The 20333-nt window shown below is 42.1% G+C and overlaps 1 protein-coding gene across 1 annotated transcript; it reads left to right on the top strand.

Moving 5' to 3' along the window:
* Positions 1 to 1776: 1776 nt before the first annotated feature.
* Positions 1777 to 18354, top strand: Cct2 (chaperonin containing TCP1 subunit 2). Its single transcript, XM_038314968.1, has 16 exons — positions 1777 to 1884; positions 2548 to 2622; positions 2725 to 2790; positions 4802 to 4913; positions 5440 to 5516; positions 5622 to 5734; positions 6706 to 6908; positions 9611 to 9711; positions 9909 to 10036; positions 11134 to 11237; positions 12300 to 12419; positions 12974 to 13102; positions 13278 to 13381; positions 13639 to 13738; positions 15757 to 15898; positions 18084 to 18354. Exons 1-16 carry the CDS (start codon positions 1882 to 1884, stop codon positions 18112 to 18114), a joined length of 1608 nt encoding a protein of 535 aa, XP_038170896.1. The 5' UTR covers positions 1777 to 1881; the 3' UTR covers positions 18115 to 18354.
* Positions 18355 to 20333: the final 1979 nt, after the last annotated feature.

The following is a 20333-nucleotide window of genomic DNA, read 5'->3' as shown; positions in this document are numbered from 1 at the left end:
CTCTCTGCATAAAAATATCAATTTAATGATTTTCATGTGTCGTGGCTTTTTTCCAAACATTTAAATATAAACCACTCAGTGCTTGTGGGTTGAACTGCTCCCTACTCCAGCTCCAGGGGATCTGATACCTTCTCTGGCCTCTGCCAGTACTTAACACACATCTGTGATACACATGCGCATGCGCATGTGCAGAAATAAAAAATTGAAAAGTAGGCTCAGTGAGTGAAGGTTTATGCTGTTGATCCCGACAGCCTGAGTTCAATCCTCAGGACCTACATGGAGGCAGGACAAAACTGATTTCTTCAAGTTGCCTTTATGTACCATGACACACACACATATGCACACATTATTTTTCAAAAAAAAAATGCTTAAAACTTTAAAAGCAGGTGGTAACTAGATTTGAGTCTCCATAGCTTGTCCACCCGATATAAATTAAGTTCCTATGTCTGAGGGTAGAGGAAACTAAACATTGAAAATGCCTTACTGTTGTCAATTGTCCAAAATAAAAGAACTTGCTAAGTGTGCAAAAAAGAAAAAAACTTGTTTTTTAAAGCATTGAAGCTTTGCTTTAGATACCGTAGGGTGTCAAGGGGAAGGAGAAACCTTTTTTTTTTTTTTTTTTTTTTTAAGAAACTGAAATAATTGAGACCGTTCTTGATCTCCATTGACACGTCATGTAATAGTCACGTTAGTTTCCCCTTCCCCCCCAGGGAAAACAAAGTGAGTGGATAACCAGGGCCAAGGTGAAAGCTTCACTGAAAGACTGACTCGCCCTTGTCCTAGGCAGTTAATATCCATCCAATTACAGCGTTCTCAAGTGAAAAGAACTCCGGAGTGGTGGCACCCTCCATTAATATCTGTACTCCGGAGGCAGTGGCAGGTGAATCTGAATCCCAGGCCCGTCTGGTCTACCTTGTTGAGTTCCAAGCCAAGCCAGAGCTACACAGCAAGACCTTGTCTAAAAAATTAAGTGAACATTCCTTTACGCCTAAAATAAAATTAGTAAGAAGCCGGGCGGTGGTGGCGCACGCCTTTAATCCCAGGCCTCGGGAGGCAGAAGCAAGCAGATCTCTGTGAGTTCGAGGCCAGCCTGGTCTACAAGAGCTAGTTCCAGGACAGGCTCTAAAACTAAAGGGAAACCCAGTCTCGAAAAAAAACCAAAACAAACAAACAAAAAACAAACAAAAAATAGTAAGAGTATTACTTCGTAGCAGGAGAGATGGCTCAGTGGTTAAGGACATTGTCTGCTATTCCAAAGGTTCTGAGTTCAATTCCCAGCAACCACATGGTGGCTCACAACCATTTGTAATGATGTCGGGTGCCCTCTTCTGGCCTGAATTGTATACTAAATAAATAAATATTGTATACTAAATAAATAAATATAAAAAAAAAGAGTATTACTTTGTAGCATACTGGTAAATAGACCCCCTAAAGGGGGGGGTGGGAACACGAAAAATCGAGTGGTTGCTTCCAGGGAGAGTAAATGATGGAAATGATTAGTGTGCAACACTTGAAACTGTACATCTGACCTTAAAAGTATACGTAAGCAGGAACAAGGTTTCTGTGGCAACCCGCGCGGTACACGGTCTCTTTGTCCCGGCGTTCTACTCAATCTAAAGCAGCCCGCCCCTAGCCCCTCCCACATCTCAGTGACGCCCTCGATGGGCGTGGCTAAGGCCTAGGCTCCGCCCCCTCCACGGCGAGCGGCGCTTCCGGCCCAGCCCACGACCGCGGGAGCCTGGCGGCGAGGCGGGCGGAAACCCTGCGCGCTCGGCCCCGCCCCCTGCGGTAGCGCGTGTCGTCACTTCCACCTTCCTTTCTCCTGCCGTCTTCCCGGCGCGGCTCGCGAGGGATTATCTCTGTGCTGAGTTCGTCGGAACCATGGTGAGCCTAGCTTCCGGCCCACGACCTGTGCTCCTGCCCGGGCCCCGCTGTGGCCGGTGCCCCCGCTGCTCCCCTTGTCTGACCGGGGTCGCAGGCTCCCTGCGGCCGTCCTCTGGGCCGCTCGCACATGGCCCGGGCCGGGGTGAGGCCTGCGTGCGATCCGCAGACCGAGTTCTCCACGGGGGTCGGGGGGCGCGACGGGAGGATGCGCCCTAAACCAGCATCTCTTTCTACAATTAGGCTTCTTCGTGGTTAGGGGTCCCCGACGACCCCCGGGACTCACCCCCAACGAAGAAGTTTCTAGCACTCTTCTCAGCCCCGCCCTCCTCGGGGCGGGGCTTGAAGGGCGGGTGGCGGCGTAAGCCTGTGGAACATGGGAGGGTGTTTCGTGGTGGTTGGTGCCCCTGTTCCTCGGCCGCTGCCGGCCTCCGCCTTAATGTCGCCTTCCGTTTTGCCGTACCCACCAGTCAGTTGATTTATTCCTGGCGCCCACCTCTAACTCTCGCGATTGAAATAAATTCCCATTCCCAAGACGGACTCCAGAAATTAGATTGTAAATGAATTTTCCTTTAGGGTAATCTACTTCCCAGTCTAGCGAGAGGCCCCAGAAACGTGTGAAGGAGTACAGGCATTCAAACGGAGTGTCTCGGTTTCCCCTTCTAGGCCTCCCTTTCCCTTGCACCTGTGAATATCTTCAAGGCTGGAGCTGATGAAGAGAGAGCCGAGACCGCGCGCCTGGTAAGCCCGCCCCGCCTCTTACAAATGACAAAATTGTTACTTTTCATGTTTTACCATCTTCAGTTAAGTCTTGACTGCCCACTCTGGTTTCTCTCTTTTCAGTCATCCTTTATTGGTGCCATCGCCATTGGAGACTTGGTGAAGAGCACTTTGGGCCCGAAGGGCATGGTAAGAAAAAGCGGAAATTTTTAGAAGGCGGTTTTTTTTGTTTGTTTGTTTCTAGTTTTCTTTACTTTCCTGAGATGTGGTCTTATGTCGAGGCGGCCGACCAAAAAAATAAAAGTTTTAAAAATTGTTTAAAGCCTTTAGTATAAATGTAGTTAGTAACCCTTTTTTTTTTTTTTATGTTTTGCAGTCCAAAACATTACATTATAAAAAGTCCTCTTCCTGTATCACCATCCCCAATCGTTACTCTCCAGTGGCAATAAGTGTCACCATTTAGATGCAAAACCTGCTTCTATATTCTGATCACTTATGGAAAAGTTTGTCCTAGATTTTCAAAACACATTTTTAAAATAGCAGATGCTGTTTTTGTTTATGTGCGTGTGCTATTGGTGTGTGCTTGTTTTCTAGTGTCCTATTTTAAATTTCAAGAGTTTGTTCTTTCTTTTACACGCATAAACTGTTTTTATAGCCTTACCTGTCCTCCCACCCACAAACAATCCCTAAAATGTTCTCTCTTTCTGCTCCAGCCCTCTGGAGGCTAACCTTTACAAACCTTTTCATCCTCACCCTTCCAAAATACACAGGCACTGCCTAAGGCTGGCCTTTGCCCCCGTCACTTAGGCTTCTCCAGAACACTGTATAGTACCCTTCATGACTGACCTCGGCTGCGCTGTTGCCTTCTGACAAACTCTGGGATCCACTCTCACCGTCCCCGCCCACCACACTCTCCCTCCACTCCTAACTTACAAAGGACTCTGCTGTCCTTTCCCCTGTCTCAGGCTTTATCTCACCAACCTTCTCATTGAAATCTCACCCTTCACATCCCTTTCCTACCCTCCCTTTAGTCCCTCCATACTTCCTTACGCTTTGCCCTCACATTCTCCTTTCTGCCCCAGATCCTCTTACACTCCCACCAGAAAAACTTTCAAAGGCGTCCTCCCTCCATCCCTCATACAGAAGTGGGTTCTCTAGCTGCTGCTGCCTACACTTACAGGGATGGCAGCTCCTTCTGTCAGACAGCCACATCACACTGACCCCCTCCGTTATCAATATTCATCTCTCAGGATCACTTATTCCACATAAATCTTTTCTCACACTCCTACTTTTCCTCTGCCCAAATGATTGCTGAATACCTACTGCCAACTGACTCTACTAAATTCATCAACTGTCCAGATAACCTTAGATATCAAACACTCTGAACAAATCCTACATTGCCAATTACAAGACATAACTAAACCCAAGCTATTTCTTCTTTCTGACTCTCTCCCCTTCTCTCTCTCTCTCTCTCTCTCTCTCTGTGTGTGTGTGTGTGTGTCTCTCTCTGTGTGTGTCTCTCTCTCTTCCCTTCCCTCCCCCTCCCATCCCTTTCCCCCTCCTCTGGTCAGGGTCAGTCAGTAAACTCAGCTTCCCTGGTAACCTCCTTCAGGGCCTCCACTGCTTTCTTTGAGCCTGTCCTCAGCACCCTGTGTTAGTCGCACTTCCTCTGGGGGCTGATAACCCAGTTGCCAATTTTTTTTAACTGATCTTTTAGTTAGCATAGAATATGTTATGCCTGGCGGTGGTGGCGCACGCCTTTAATCCCAGCACTCGGGAGGCAGAGGCAGGCAGATCTCTGTGAGTTCGAGACCAGCCTAGTCTACAAGAGCTAGCTCCAGAACAGGCTCTAAAGCTGCAGAGAAACCCTGTCTCGAAAAACCAAAAAAAAAAAAAAGAATATGTTGTATTCCTTTTAACCACAGTATCATATTCTGGGGTTTGCTTTTAACTTTGTTCCTGGACATTTGTTTCCATCGTTGTCTGTCATGGTGCTGTAAGAAAGATAGTTTGTGTTACCTGTACTTCTAAGTTTTTGAGCAAACATTGAGGTTTGGTTGTAGGATATGTGCATTGAAAACACTTGGTGGCCAAATGTCCATCCAGAGTGTTACTGTGTGAGCAGTGGACAGCTGAGTGCAGTTACTGACTCCAGGTATTTTTCAGTACTTCAATTTGACACAAATACATTTCCTTTCAGGACAAAATTCTTCTAAGCAGTGGACGAGATGCCTCGCTAATGGTAACCAATGATGGCGCCACCATTCTAAAAAACATTGGTGTTGACAATCCAGCAGCCAAAGTTTTAGTTGGTGAGTCTCTAGATCTAAACTGTTCAAATGATAGCCATCATTTGCCATTACTAAAATGAATTTCAAGAGGCAGGCGGATCTCTGTGAGTTCGAGACCAGCCTGGTTTACAAGAGCTAGTTCCAGGACAGGCTCCAAAGCCACAGAGAAACCCTGTCTCGAAAAATCAAAAAAAAAAAAAATAATAAATAAAAAAAATGAATTTCAGAAGTATCAACCCTTTGCGGCTGCTACAGCCACAAACTAGGTAGTTTTTAAATGATACAAGCTGTTTGTCTAAATTGTGAAGTTCAAGACCAGTGGGTCCTGTCAGTGAGATGCTTGCTGTGTCATAATATGGGTGAGAAGAAAGATAAGGGATTAAGTTTCCATGAACTTGGGGAGGACATACTCAAGCTATAGTATTTGAAACTTAAAGGTCTCTCAAACTTAGTCAGGTATGGAGCAACCGATAAGTGGGATTTAGATTTGTTGTGGGTGTTTTAAAGAATTTAGGGATGTGGAGAGATAATTTTATTCTTTCCCTAGATATGTCCAGGGTTCAAGATGATGAAGTTGGTGACGGCACTACCTCTGTTACTGTTTTAGCAGCGGAACTCCTCCGGGTGAGAGCCGGTCCACACTTCCTCCTCATCATTTGACTGATTTTGAGCAGTTGAAGTGATCCAATCCTTTATTACTTTTATTTGTATACCTTTTTTTTTTGACAGGAAGCAGAATCTCTAATTGCAAAAAAGATACATCCACAGACCATCATCGCAGGCTGGAGAGAAGCCACCAGGGCTGCCAGAGAGGCGCTGTTGAGCTCTGCTGTTGATCATGGGTGGGTACACCAAGATCCTGTTGGGAAAGTCTAATCTAGAGGACGAGGAGAAACATACACGAGTGTGCCTAGATAGCCTTCGTAATCTCAGCTAGCACTGATTGAAACTGATTCTTCACCTCAGCCTTCTCTGCTCTAGTCTTGCTGTGTAGCTCTCTTGAGCCTCAAACTCACAGAAATCCACCTGCCTCTGTCTCCCGAGTGCTGGGATTACAGGCATGTGTTTCCATGCATGATTTTTTAATCTTTTAAACTGGGTAATAATGTGTTCCTGAAGGATGTTGATGCATTTACATTCTCTGCGATATCAGTTAGGTGCTTTGGTACATGACTGATAAAATTTCCTTATACTGTCTGCCCTTGGAGAAATGTCTTTTTTGAAAAGTTTTAGCTTTATGGGGGAAAAAAAGAGTTTTAGCTTTTTAATGTGGGAAATTTGTTGCCCAGGAAATATTTCTGGAAGTGGAATTGCTGAGTCCAAACGTATGTATATGATTTAGTTTACTCTTACGTATATTACCAAATCTCCAGAAACGATTTCTTTTTTGTTTTGTTTGTCAAGACTGGGTTTCTCTATGTGGCTTTGGAGCCTGCCATGGAACTCGCTCTGTAGACCAGGCTGGCCTTGAACTCAGAGATTCACCTGTCTCTGCCTCCCGAGTGCTGGGATTAAAGATGTGTGCCACCACCGCCCAGCCAGAAATGATTTCTATTTGTGCTGAGTATGTCGCAATTGGTTGTTTCCCCCACATTCTTGACAACATACGATAGTCTTGCTTATTTATGCTTCACCCTGTTTGGCAGTTTGATGGGAAACATGGTGTCCCATTGTTTACATGTTTCCTGATTTTGCTGACATTCGAGGTCTGGTTAGAGTTGAGTACTTAGGTAAATTTTGAAAATTAAACTATGCTTAATGTTTGAATAATTTCAATAACAGGTGGGCTTTCTTTTTTGATTGGTTCCATTAGTTCTGATGAAGTCAGATTCCGGCAAGATTTAATGAATATTGCAGGAACGACATTATCCTCAAAGCTCCTTACTCATCACAAGGACCACTTTACTCAGTTAGCTGTAGAGGCTGTTCTCAGACTGAAGGGTTCTGGTAATCTGGAGGCCATTCATGTCATCAAGAAACTCGGTGGGAGTCTGGCAGACTCCTATTTAGATGAAGGTATGTATGTGCACCAGATATGGAAAAGATTTGGTTGGCTCCCATCCATTCCTGCTTAACAGCTTGTCTTTAAGAACCATTCACGTTGCAACTGTTTTGACATTTTAGTCAATTGGTAGTGTTGACAGTATTCTTCATCTTCCACACTTTATCAGCAGCATCTTAGCTTCTAGAGTTCACATGTGGAGTCATTTGCTGTCTAATAGAGAAATGATAGCTTTACCAAAAGCTGTTTTCAGTGCTATTTTTTTTTTCAGGATTACATGTATTTTTCAAGCACAGTCTGGATAAGTCAAATCATTTAATTAGCAGGTTGTTGATCAAAGGGTTTTGCTTGATTAATTTTTATGACTTTGGTGTGGCATTTATCATTTTTTATTGAAAATTTTTAGACATATATGTAAGTCTTTTGCTTACATGTATGTGCACCACATGCATGACTAGTGCCCATGAGTTCAGAAGGCACCAGAATCCCTGGAACTGGAGTAAAGACGGCTGTGCACCTCCGTTTGAGTACTGAGAACCAAATCCAGGTCTGCAGCAGGCGAGCAGCAAGTGCTCTTTAACTGCTGAGTCATCTCTGCAGACCTTGCTACTAATTTTTTTGTTGGTTTATTTTTAGGTTTTTCAGGACTGGGTTTTTCTGTGTAGCCTTGACTGTCCTGGAACTCCCTGTATGGACCTGGCTGGCCTCAAACCAAGAGATTCTTGAACCTCTGCCTCCCGAGTGCTGGAATTAAAGGCGTGCACTACTACTGCCCAGCTTTGTTGCTTGGTGGTTTTTGGTTTTTCAAGATGGTTTCTCTATGTAAACAGCCCTAGCTGTCCTGGAACTAGCTCTGTAGACCAGTCTAACCAAACTCACAAAGATCCGCCTGCCTTGCCTGCCCGCCCCTGCCTTCCTAATGCTGGGATTAAAGGCATTTGCCACCATCACAAACTTGGTACTTGTTTTTAAAGATAGTCTTTTGTAGCCTTTGTTTGCTTTGAATTTGCTGTTCCTTCTGCCCTTGTCTCCAAACTGTACTGATTTGTGCAGTATGGGATCCATCTAGATAGGACTTCGTGAGTGCTAAGTGAGCAGTCTTAACTGAACTACATTACATCATTAGCCCTAGAAAACGTTTTGTTTACAAGATTATTGTTTTTAGTCATATGCTTGTTTGTGTCTGTGTGGGTGTGTGCATGTGGGTGGCCAGAGGTGGTAGCTTTGCTCAAGGTGCAGTTACAGACTGGTGTGAGCCACACTCAGGTCCTCTGCAACAGTAACAAGTGCTCTTCGTGTCTGCTCTCTCTCTCAGCTTTCTGTTGTTTTAAGAAAAAGTGTTTTCAAAGTTTCTTTAACTGACAAATAATTGTGTATAGTTAATATATAGGACTGTAGTTTTTGAGGACTAAGTCTTGGGCGATGCTTTTTTTTCTTAATAGTGTGGTTTGCAGGGCATAGGTTTTTCAGTGTCTATATTTTCAAAAGGACCATGGACTGTGTAGGCATTGTCTTAAAAGGAGTAAGAAAAGTCAAGCTGTGCTTTGAAGCTACACGTGATTTGAAATCCTGGTTTTGCTGTGTGTTTTATGCCATTTGTTTATGCAATTCTGAAAATGTTTTGGTTACATTGATATGCAGGGGCTCTAATGCTTCTAATGGCCTGGCAGGTGGGGGGAGCTTGCTGCTCCCCATCCTTGTATATGTGCTCTGTGCCAGGAATTGTAATTGGAACTTTAATCCTTTAGTTCTTGTAATGATGATCTGCTGAGGACAAGATTAATCTGAATAGAGCAGAAAGCACAAGTTGGAATTAATGAGCTAAGTTTCTTACGTATCTGAAAGAAGCCTATGAAGATGGTCAATATTATTAGCATATGATGGTATCCAGTCAACAAAGCTAGGCTGGTAATTAAGATCTACCTCTAGTTACACATGCTTTGCATAGATCAGGGCCAGGTTTGTCTGTGTTGTTTCTATTTTACTACTACGTGGAGTTTTCTTGACTGTCCCGGCCTCTGCCTCCCTAGTTGGAGATTAAAAGCACACACCACTATGCTGGGCTAGATGGAGTTATTTTGAAAGGCATAGCAATTCATAGCACTATCCTTTGATTCCCACTCTTCACTGCTTGTTTTGTCTTGTTGGTTTTAAGCTAGTAAAAATGAAAAATTTTTTACATTATATTCAGTAGACTCTGGTCTGTTGTATGAATATGAAATAAGTGTCCAGGTGGTGTGTTTTGTTTCTCTGCTAATGCTGTAGTATTCCCTTGTGTGTATTCTCTTTTAACAGTTACTTATATACTTCATTATTAATGTGTATGAGTGTTTTGCCTACATTAATATCAGTGCCATGTGTGTGCCTAGTGCCTTTGGAGGTCAGAAGAGGGCATTGGAGCCCCTGAAACTGGAGTTATGGATGGTTGTGAGCCACCTTGTGGGTGCTGGGAATTGAACCCAGGTCCCTTGCAAAGCCAGCAGGTACTCTTTAAGTCATCTTTCCAGACCGTCGCATTCTGCTTTTAAATTTATTTTAAATAATGAGTTGATGTTTATGAACACTGCTATAATGGAATGCTTTTAAGATTCTGGGAACATGTACATTGAACTTTAAAATGCATTATTTGAATTACTAATTTAGTAACACAGATAACTTTGCAGGTTTACTAGTATATCCTTAAGGTATTAATCACCATTTTTATGTTTGTTAATAGGTTTTCTATTGGATAAAAAAATTGGAGTAAATCAACCAAAGAGAATTGAAAATGCTAAGATTCTTATTGCAAATACTGGAATGGATACAGACAAAATAAAAGTATGTGGCTATATTTCCTGAAATTCTAATGCTGGTTGCTGTTAACTCAGGAGTCGGTTACATTAAACAACTTAGAATCTTTAAAATATTACACCCATATATACTTTGATATGTGTGTTCATAAAAATGATACACTGTGTTACTGGAACGTGAAAAAGGAATGAAACTTAACTCTGCGTTTATGTCTTTCATCTTAGATATTTGGCTCTCGGGTAAGAGTTGATTCCACAGCAAAGGTTGCAGAAATAGAACATGCAGAAAAGGAAAAGATGAAGGAGAAAGTTGAACGTATTCTTAAGCATGGAATAAATTGCTTCATTAACAGGTCTGTGTTTGCTTGTGCTGTTTTTAACAAGCTCTTAAGTTATTTTTTTCATGAAAACTATTTTCTATCAAATTACTTAATGTTAGAAACTGCTGTGTATGGTTTACGTAGTTACAGATTGTTGCAATTCAAGCCCTCAGCTAAGACATACATACACTTAATGGACTGCTAGATTAAAGGCAAGTTTACATGTTCTAAGATTCCTCAGTCCCTCTTGCTGGTCTCAGTACTTTATTGAATATTTATTTTTTTAAATATTTATTTATTTACTTATTATGTATACAACATTCTGTCTACGTGTATGCCTGAAGGCCAGAAGAGGGCACCATATCTCATTACAGATGGTTGTGAGCCACCATGTGGTTGCTGGGAATTGAACTCAGGACCTTTGGAAGAGCAGGCAATGCTCTTAACCTCTGAGCCATCTCTTCAGCCCGAATACATTTATTTTCATTTGATGATAAAAGGATACAGTGCTTGGTGTGGTAGGTGAAGTGAGGCTGATTTGATTGGGTATTGTCATTTAATGTAAGGTTATGGTAGTGTTGAATACTCGCAGTATGGTGACATCGATCTTCTAACGGAGAGGATCACTGAGTGACTAGCTGGCAGAAGAACATACTGTTGTGGGTTCACTTGTGGGACAGAGTAGAGCCATGTCAGATTTCTTCCGGATACTCAGGGAATGACGTAAATATGTAAAATATGATGAATTGCTTCTCTTTGGAATTTCTGATTTCCGTTGACTTTAGCTGGAACCTGAGAAACAAATCTCTTAAGGGAAGACTTAGGTAGAAATAATTTCATTGAAGATTTTTTAGCATTTCATTGCTGTAGATGACTGATTTCGGGTTGTTTCGTTTTTAATTTCTGCTTATGCTGTGTGGTCAGGACAGCTTGTGGGAGTGCACTCTCTCCTATCACTTGAGACCCTAGTATTGAGCATAGATCATAGAGCATATTGAGCATAGGCTGCTTTGTTTTGTCTTTTTTAAACTTCTGGTGAAGTAAAAATGCTCATAGGTTTGCATTCCAATGTACTTCATCATCAGAAGTACCCATTTTGAGCAGAATGTTCTTGTGTATTTTATTTGCAGACAGTTAATTTATAATTACCCTGAACAACTCTTTGGTGCTGCTGGTGTCATGGCTATTGAGCATGCAGATTTTGCAGGTGTGGAACGCCTAGCTCTTGTCACAGGTATGGAAAAAGACATTAGTTTCTAGTAAGTATAATTACCATTCTTGTATTTATTATTACTGTGCAATGCATTGTTGAGAATAAGAAATCTCTTAAAGAACTAAGACTATATACTAAAGGGGAGGGAAACCTATACATATATACACACACACTCTGAATTATACCTTTAATTTAGTTATATTTGTTTGAAGAATTGTGCTGCCGTTGCTTGCATGTGGAGATCAGATGACAACTCTATAGAGCTGACTCTCCCCTCTTAACCATGTGAATCTTAATGGCAAGTGCCTTTACCTTCTATCTTGCTGGCTGGTCCCATTATAAGAAAAATATTTTTTTCTTAGAAATGCTTGGTACTCAAAAGCTTCTCAGATTCTGGATTTTGGGGGATGTGAATGAACTATTTGATCATCCATTCATGTTTAGACCCAAGTCTAAACATGGAATTCATTTTTACTAGATATGATTGCCTCGTAAACAGAGTGAAGATACTTTAGACAGTATTTTTGGCCGACTTGCATTTTCACTGGTCTATTGCATTGACTCAGAGAATTTTCTACTTCTGTCATTTTCATTTTTAAAAAGTTGCACATTTGTGTTTCAGTTCACGAATGTTTAAGGTGTATACCAATTTTTATATGTGCAAGGTTTGCCATGGCTATAGAGTTCTTTTTGTTGTGTTTCAAGACTAGTTCTTTTACACAAATATAAAGACTTCACTTTCTAGAAATATTCTAAACAAATTCGTACTTAAAAGAGGTGTCTTGAGTTGTAACTAGTCTGTTTGTTTTGCTGAATATTTAAACTCTGTGCCCCGTGTGAGGTAAAGTTACAGTGACCGTTAGTGAAGACTTTGTGCCTTTCAGGGTGAGGGAAGTATGTGCCTTGTGCTTTAATTTAAACATAGCTTTTCTAAGTTTTTAACTTTCTGAATGGTAAAAATGTTTAAATAGGTGAATCAGTCTAGTAACAGCCTCAGACTCTCAGATCCGCCTGCTTCTGCCTTCCTGGTGCTGGAATTAAAGGTGTGCAACCCCATGCCCTGTAATGTGTTTCTTTTCATAGGTGGTGAGATTGCCTCCACCTTTGATCACCCAGAGCTGGTGAAGCTTGGAAGCTGCAAACTAATCGAAGAAGTCATGATTGGAGAAGACAAACTTATCCACTTTTCTGGGGTTGCCCTTGGTGAGTTGACTGACTGTAAATTTTGGCTTGAGTACCTAAGTCCTTGCTGGCATCTTGAAGCAAAAGAAAGGTTACTGTGGTACTAAAACACATTCTATAGGCTGATGAGATGACTGGGTGAAGGTGTGATGACCTCGTTCCTTCTCTGGAACCCACATGGTAGGAGAGAGCCAATTTCCACCTGAGTACCATGCACACATGCACCTCCCCCCCCCACATAGACACAAAGATTAATAATTGAGGTGCATGTATGTTATAAGGACAAATATAAAATAAATTTTGAGAGGGCCTATTTTATGTTTTGTTCCAGTGTCTCAAAGTCTTAAGTTGATACTTGCTGTGCCTTTTTGAAATGTGTGCATTTAGTAGATTTTTCTTTATAACTTAGAACACTTATATGAACATGGATTTTTGCAGAGAAAGCCTCGCATGGTGGAAGACATTGGTACCAAAACCCAGTCATAGTCATCACCTACATAAGTAATGGGATGCAAATGGCTGTGTGGCCTGTGACTAGGTGGTAGCTGACTTGTGAATGTTGTATTTACTGCTAGGTGAGGCTTGTACCATCGTACTTCGTGGTGCCACGCAACAGATTTTGGATGAAGCGGAGAGGTCTTTGCATGATGCCCTTTGTGTTCTTGCCCAGACTGTGAAAGATCCTAGGACAGTGTATGGAGGAGGTGAGCATTTGGTTCCTTGATGTATGATGTGACTTACAAGTGGATGTACTGGCTCTTGTAGAAACCACTCATGTTAGCCTTTGATTTTAAAATGACAGATATTAGGGAAGCCAGTAACTCATAGTTCTGGAGATAGCAGACCACATAATAGTAGTTTTTGGATTTTAATTTATAGGTTGTTCTGAGATGGTGATGGCTCATGCTGTGGCAAAACTTGCCAGTAAAACACCAGGAAAAGAAGCTGTAGCAATGGAGTCTTTTGCTAAAGCCTTGAGAATGGTAACTATGAAAAGGGATCTAAACATAATTTTCATGGAGTTGATTATTTTAAACTGGGTATATTTTTCTGCCCTAGACAAAAAGATGATATTTTCCTTGCTTTTTGCAAAACTGAAGTCGTTCGCAGTGTTATATATTTTGATTGTACATTTTATGCTCGGTTATGAACAGTTAGTAAGAAAGAGATAGCCAGTAATGGCGTATTCATCCAGACAATGACTAGTCCTTGGTGGTTATTTTTCATTTTTATATTGTAGCTGCCAACCATCATAGCTGACAACGCGGGCTACGACAGTGCAGATCTGGTGGCTCAGCTCCGAGCTGCTCACAGTGAAGGCCGCACAACTGCTGGGCTGGGTAAGAAGTCAAGTGGACTTTTGTAATCACTGTTTAAAGTAATTTTCTTCAATTAAAGAAAATGTTTATACACACAAACCATACATATGTGATGCACTTGGTCATATTCCCCTTCCCTTCGTTCTCAACACCTTAACTCCTTCCACCGAACCCATGTTCCCAAAGCCCTTTCCCCGCTTCCATGGGTGGAGGGTTATGTACTTGCAAAAAGGCACCTTATCAGAGACTATACCCTGAAGAACATAACTCACCCTTCTCCGGCAGCCATTGACGGCCTGTCGGATGGGGTGTTAGCGGCCTGCAGGTGGCTGCGCAGCTGTGCCGTCACAGGCGCGCTGGCCGAGTCACCACCCTCCTCGTTGCCCTGTGACTCTTCACCCGCTCTGCCCCGTTCTGTACTGAACCAGTTATGAGTCTCTGTGCTAACTGGCATCCACTGCACACCCAAGCTTTCCTGAATAAGGCTGCGGGGCAGCACTAATCCGTACATATAAACAAATGTGTAGACGGCAATTGGACATAATTTTGTTTAGCAAGGCAACAGTTCCCTCATCATTCGTTCAATAGGAATTTTTTCTTTTCTTGTTTGTTTTTGTGTGTGTCTGTGTCTTTACAATTTTTATGCTAACTGCATCAAAGGTGGCAATGCTAATTGTTTTTGTAATTAATATTTTAATTTTGTATTCATAGCATTGCTGTAAGAGGTATAAAAACTACTCAAAAGATTAAGAGTTTGGTATTAGGACATGTGAGTAGAGCATATATTCTTAAGTGTAAACTCTTAGCAGTGTTAGTTTCTAATTTCATAACAAACCGGTGCAGTTTTGAATGTAAACCTCTAATATATAAATAAAGTAGTTAACAAGCTAACACATGTGGGCGTGGTGCCTTGTAGAAGCCCTCAGAAGCCAAAAGGCATGAAATCCCCTGCAGCTAGAGACTGTTGTGAACCTTAACATGGGTGTTGGGAATCAAACCAGGCTCCCTTGGAAGAGCAGTTAGTGTTCTTAACGGCAGATCCATCTCGCCCATCCCCCTTTTGCTGAGTCATGGTTTCACTGTGTTGCCTTCTCTAACTGGAGCTCGTTGTGTAGACCAGGCCAGTGTTGAGCTCAGTTCCACCTGCCTCCCAAGTGCTGGGATTTACGAGTGTGTGTGCACAACTGTGTGTTCATATTCCACAGCACTAGATATAGAGGTCAGGACAACTTGACGAAGTTGGTTCTCAGTCCTGAGGCTCAAACTCAGGGAGATAATACAGGACCTTTACCTGTTAAGCCATTTTGCTATCTGTCTCTGTAAAAGTTTTTATTTGATATCATTGCCCTCTGTGAATATAGATCATTAGTATTGACTTCCTGCACCCCCAGTGTTGGGTATTTGTGTGTATGTGTTTTAAATGCATGCGTACCTATGGGCGCCTTAGAAGAAGGTGTAGTACACCTACCTCTGTTGCTTTCCACCTTGAGTCAGGGGCTCACTGACGTTTTCCAGTTTTGCTAGACTGAATGGTCAGGGAGCTCTTGATGGAGACAGCACTGCGTCTCTTCCCCCTTTCCTCCCAGTCCTGGCTTTAGAGGCACCTGGCAGCTGTGCCCAGATGTTCTGTGTGCGTGTTGGGGATTCAAACTCAGATCCTTAGTTTTTCAGTGTGCAAACATTCACCCACTGAATCATATGCTCAGCACAATTAAAAAATTTTAGGTATGGTGTGTGTGTTACAGGAGTGTATATAAGCGCACCCTGAGAGAACAGAAGAGGTTGTGAGCTTCCCAACATGGGTGATGGGAACTGAATTCAGGCTGTTTGTAAGAACAGCAATTGCTCTTAACCACTGAGTAATTTGATCCAGCCCCTACAATTGGAAAAAAAATTTTTTTGAAGGTTTTCTTTGAATGCTTTTATATCTGCTAACTATGCCAGGTAGTTAGGTACAGTAACAGGCTTAGTGTTATTACAAGTTATTAGAGATGATTTAATACCTTGCTTGTTAAACAGTAACTGTAATGTTTTTTCAGATATGAAGGAAGGTACCATCGGAGATATGGCAGTACTGGGCATCACAGAGAGCTTCCAGGTGAAGCGGCAGGTTCTTTTGAGTGCAGCTGAAGCGGCAGAGGTGATTCTCCGCGTGGACAACATCATCAAAGCAGCGCCGAGGTACAAGAGCCCTTGGCATCCTTGGGAAAGCGTGTGTGAGACAAAATCAGGGAGCATTATGTACTTGATGACCACATTTAAAGGAACTGTCAATTTTTAGTAGAGTATTGTGCAAATTATCTGAAATAAGGGATCACAGGAACTAGGTATGGACAGCCAGGGACATAAGGGGATTGGAAGTCACAGAGCAGCCAGGCTTGTTAAGGTATCAGGGAGCTGTGGCTGCCTGCTGTCCTTTTACCAGGGTGTGGTCATGTTGCTTGCCTTCCTGGATGCACTTCCACGTAGATGCATGTGGGTGGTTCTGGTTTTAGAGGTAGTCCTGCTGTATAACCTGGGCTGGATTCGGACTTAGAATGCGCTTCCCTGAGCTTCACGTGCTGAGATTATAGGTGGTTGCCCCCCACATGGCTCACCCAGGCATTCTCAAACACCCACTGTGCAGGTCTCTTTTACAGGGCCATACTCTAGAAACTTTTACATGAAGTGCATCTGTCTGTTTTGCATTGCTCTGTCAAAACTGATGGAAGGTACAAAGGATTTATTTGAGCTCACAAATTTAGAAATTTCAATTCATATTTAACTGGTTCTGTTGCTCTTGGGTGGGAGGAGAGGAATGCCAAGTAAACATGTACTGAAGATGCCAGGTGAAAGGAATACTTAGGAAGAAGAACAACCTGCCAGAAAGACAATAGGTCAAGGAACAGTAACTCTTTAAAAACTGGATTTCAGCCGGGCGGTGGTGGCGCACGCCTTTAATCCTAGCACTCGGGAGGCAGAGGCAGGCGGATCTCTGTGAGTTTGAGACCAGCCTGGTCTACAAGAGCTAGTTCCAGGACAGGCTCCAAAGCCACAGAGAAACCCTGTCTCGAAAAACCAAAAAATAAAAAAAAAATAAAAACTGGATTTCAGGGTTGGAGAGATGATCTATCCCCTCAGCGCTTAAGAGCATTGGCTGCTCTTCCAGAGGTCCTGAGTTTAATTCCCAGTTTACAACCATCTCTAATAGGATCTGGTGCCCTCTTCTGGCATAAAGGTGTACATGCACATAAGTGAATCCCTTAAAAAAATGGACTTCAGCATCATTAGTTTTGACACGTGGTGTTAGTGGAATGGCAGAGATCAAATTCATTCTGTAGTAAGTTTAGAAAAGTCAAGGGGAAATGAAGTAGATTGTGGTTTTGAGGGGTCATGTGAAAGCAAAGAGGAAGTGTGGGTGCCTGTAATGTCCAAATAGCTAAGTGGAAGATTTTTAGAATTATGTTTAAAATTCTCTAATTTTGAAACTTGTGAGAATTCCTGGGGATGGTGGTTTACTGTCCCTGAATCTGACATACCAGGGATTTTAAAATACTTGCTGTATTTCCCCCATTATATAATTTTTAAATGCATTGTGTATGTACATGTGTGTACACATACATATACATATATACATGCATAGATGCATATACTTTGTTAAAAAATTTTCTACTAACAGATATGGCGTTAAAGAGTTCACTGATATTCCTCCTGTCTCTTTGCAAAAGATTCTTATAGCGCCAATCACTGTATGGTCGCCAGAGAATTGGAGATAGAAGCCATGATTGTTGGCATACCAAGTCATAATCTGCTCAGTCTCTAGCTTTTCTGTTGGCAGTTGTGCTCCTGAGTAGGGTGTCATCTAGAAGCCCTGTTTGTTGTCATTCTATGGCTTTGTTTAATGCTGTCTGGCTAATTTGGTAAACTTTCTTAGTACTTAGATTACTCAAAAACATGAATAAAGCCAAGTGATAGTGTATTATTGGGGAGACTGAGGCAGGAGGATTGCATGTTACAAGTCTAGTCTTAGGATATACAGCAAGATCTGGTCTTCAGAGGAAAAAATATGGCAGGTGGTATCGCACGCTCTTAATCCTAAAACTCAGGAGGCAGGGGCCAGTGGATCTCTGTCAGTTCAAGGCCAGCCTGGTCTACATAGCAAGTTCAAGGACAGTCGGAGCTATTATAAGAAAAGAAAGCAAAAACTAGATTCATCTTTTTTGGGGAGTGAATGCTTATTAAGTTGGAGGTTAAGTCCCTGTAGGAAATGGAGCTACAAAGATTTTAGTAAACAAAGGTTCTAGTTCTATTTGTAGTGAATGGAAAACTAGTTAAAACCATACTTTTCATCCTTTACTTTTCTTATTTGTATGATTTTTCCTTATAGGAAACGTGTCCCTGATCACCACCCCTGCTAAGCATTCCCATTGGCATTGATCTCTGGACCAGTTCGTAGCAGAGTTGTATTTGAAAGACTTCAACCTTTTAAAGAAGACTGTGGAATCGATGTGTCCATGATAATTTGAATATTTAGCTGACCTTTTGTTTAAACATGGGTCTAATTTATTTGCTATTTCATTTTCCATACAATTCAGTTGACTTACAAGTTCATTTCTCATACTGTGTATTAAAATAAAAATCCAGTTATTAACTCTTAATGTCTTACAGATCTGTATATATTCTGTTGGAAATCTACTTAAAAGAAATGACTATTTCAGTGTGGAGTTGTTTCAGCTTAATCAATTATTGACCTATTCTTTTATGAAATAATTATTTTGATTATGCCCCAGTCAGATTTAAACATGGATACATTAGTCTTTTGGCTTTGGATGGGGCCGTGTATATACTCAGTCATGTATAGCTTTTACTGCGTATTAATTTGAAGTAGAAGTGTCATAAAGTATAGTACCTAATATTTAATTCTGTGTAAGTACCCTTTCTTACTTACATTAGATAAACATTCCAATTTCTGTTCAAGTTTGAAAAAGTCATATTTAACTGTCTGCCTCTCTCTGATACCTTATTAGGATAACATTCTCTTAGATAATGGGGTCAGTTAAACTTCATTATGGTTGTTTTGTTAGGATTTTTGTTTTGGTAGAGAAAGGAAATGAGCATAGATTTGTAGTGAGTTTAAGTTTGACTTATAGATAAGTTAATATATTGCAGCATCCACAGAATTTAAGAAAGCTCAAAAGCAGGACTGGAGAGATGGCTCAGCAGTTAAGAGGACTGGCTGCTCTTCCAGAGGACCCGGGTTTAATTCCCAGCAACCACATGGTGGTCCATAGCCATCTGCAGTGACGTCTGATGCCCTCTTCCACCATAAAAGCATACAGGTACATAGCACTCATACATAAATAAAACTTTTTATTTATTTATTTATTTATTTATTTATTTGGTTTTTCGAGACAGGGTTTCTCTGTGGCTTTGGCGCCTGTCCTGGAACTAGCTCTGTAGACCGGGCTGGTCTCGAACTCACAGAGATCCGCCTGCCTCTGCCTCCCGAGTGCTGGGATTAAAGGCGTGCGCCACCAGCTTCCGGCTAATAAAACTTTCCTTAAAAAAAGCTAAAAAGCAAGAAACTTAACTGGCTATCTCTGGCAGCCCCAGAATTGCCTCATAGAGGAGACAGGGCTTTCAGAGTTGGTACCAGAGGGCTAGAAGTGGTGCAGTCAGTAAAGTACTAGTCACATGAGCATTAGGACCCGAGAATCTGCAGGGTCCCTGGGGTTAGCCAATCATAGGTAGCCTGTTCCATAGGTGGGCTTCAGATTCAGTCAGAGACCTTCCCCATGTAGAGTGGAGCATCCTAGAGGAAGGCATCTGATGTCAGCCTGTGGTCTTCACGTGTGTGAGCATTAAGATGTGCATACAAATACACAGAAAGTACCTGTTTTGGAGGTGGGGGTTATGTGCATGAATGTTACTTATGTATGTGTGTGTGTGACATGCATGTCTGATGCTTCAGGAAGTCAGAAGAGGGCATGAGATTCACTGAAACAGTTAAGTGGTTGTCAAGCACTGTGGGTGCTGGGAACTGAACCCGGGTTCTCTGCTAGAGCAGTTGGTCACTTAGTCATCTCCAGCTCCTATGTCTGTATTTTAATATCTGGAGTCTGTTAGGAGCTGACAGGATGGTTCAGTGAGCAAAGGTGCTTGCTGTCACGCTGAAGGACCTCCGTTTAATCCCTGGATCCCACATGGCAGAAGGAGAGGACCAAGTCCTCTGGCCTCCATGTGTGAGTGGTGCCCAGCCCCAAATAAATAAAATACAAATAGGCACGTCAAAGAGTTGTTAATGATTAATGTCACTGCATAGAAAATGGTAAAAGTTTAGAACCCAGTAAGGCCACACTGATTGACCTTGTGTGGTTGACTCAGTTCCAACCTGCTAATGGTTTAACACATGTGCCGGCAGGATGTGGGGAGAGAAATCTGTTCTCTTCCCAGGCATCTCGGCATCTTCAACTCCGCGAGATGTGTTCCTAATTTTTGTTTTGTTTTGTTACGTTGGGGTTTTGCCTTTATGTATATCTGTGTGAGGATGCCATGTCCTCTGGAACTGGAGTTACAGATAGTTGTGAATTGCTGTGTAGATGCTGGGAATCGAACCCGGGTCCTTTGGAAGAGTGGT

The sequence above is a fragment of the Arvicola amphibius genome, chromosome 17, assembly GCF_903992535.2.
Source record: "Arvicola amphibius chromosome 17, mArvAmp1.2, whole genome shotgun sequence".
Lineage (NCBI taxonomy): Eukaryota > Metazoa > Chordata > Mammalia > Rodentia > Cricetidae > Arvicola > Arvicola amphibius.
Note: the sequence above shows the minus strand (reverse complement) of the source record. Positions and strands in the feature narration are given on the sequence as shown.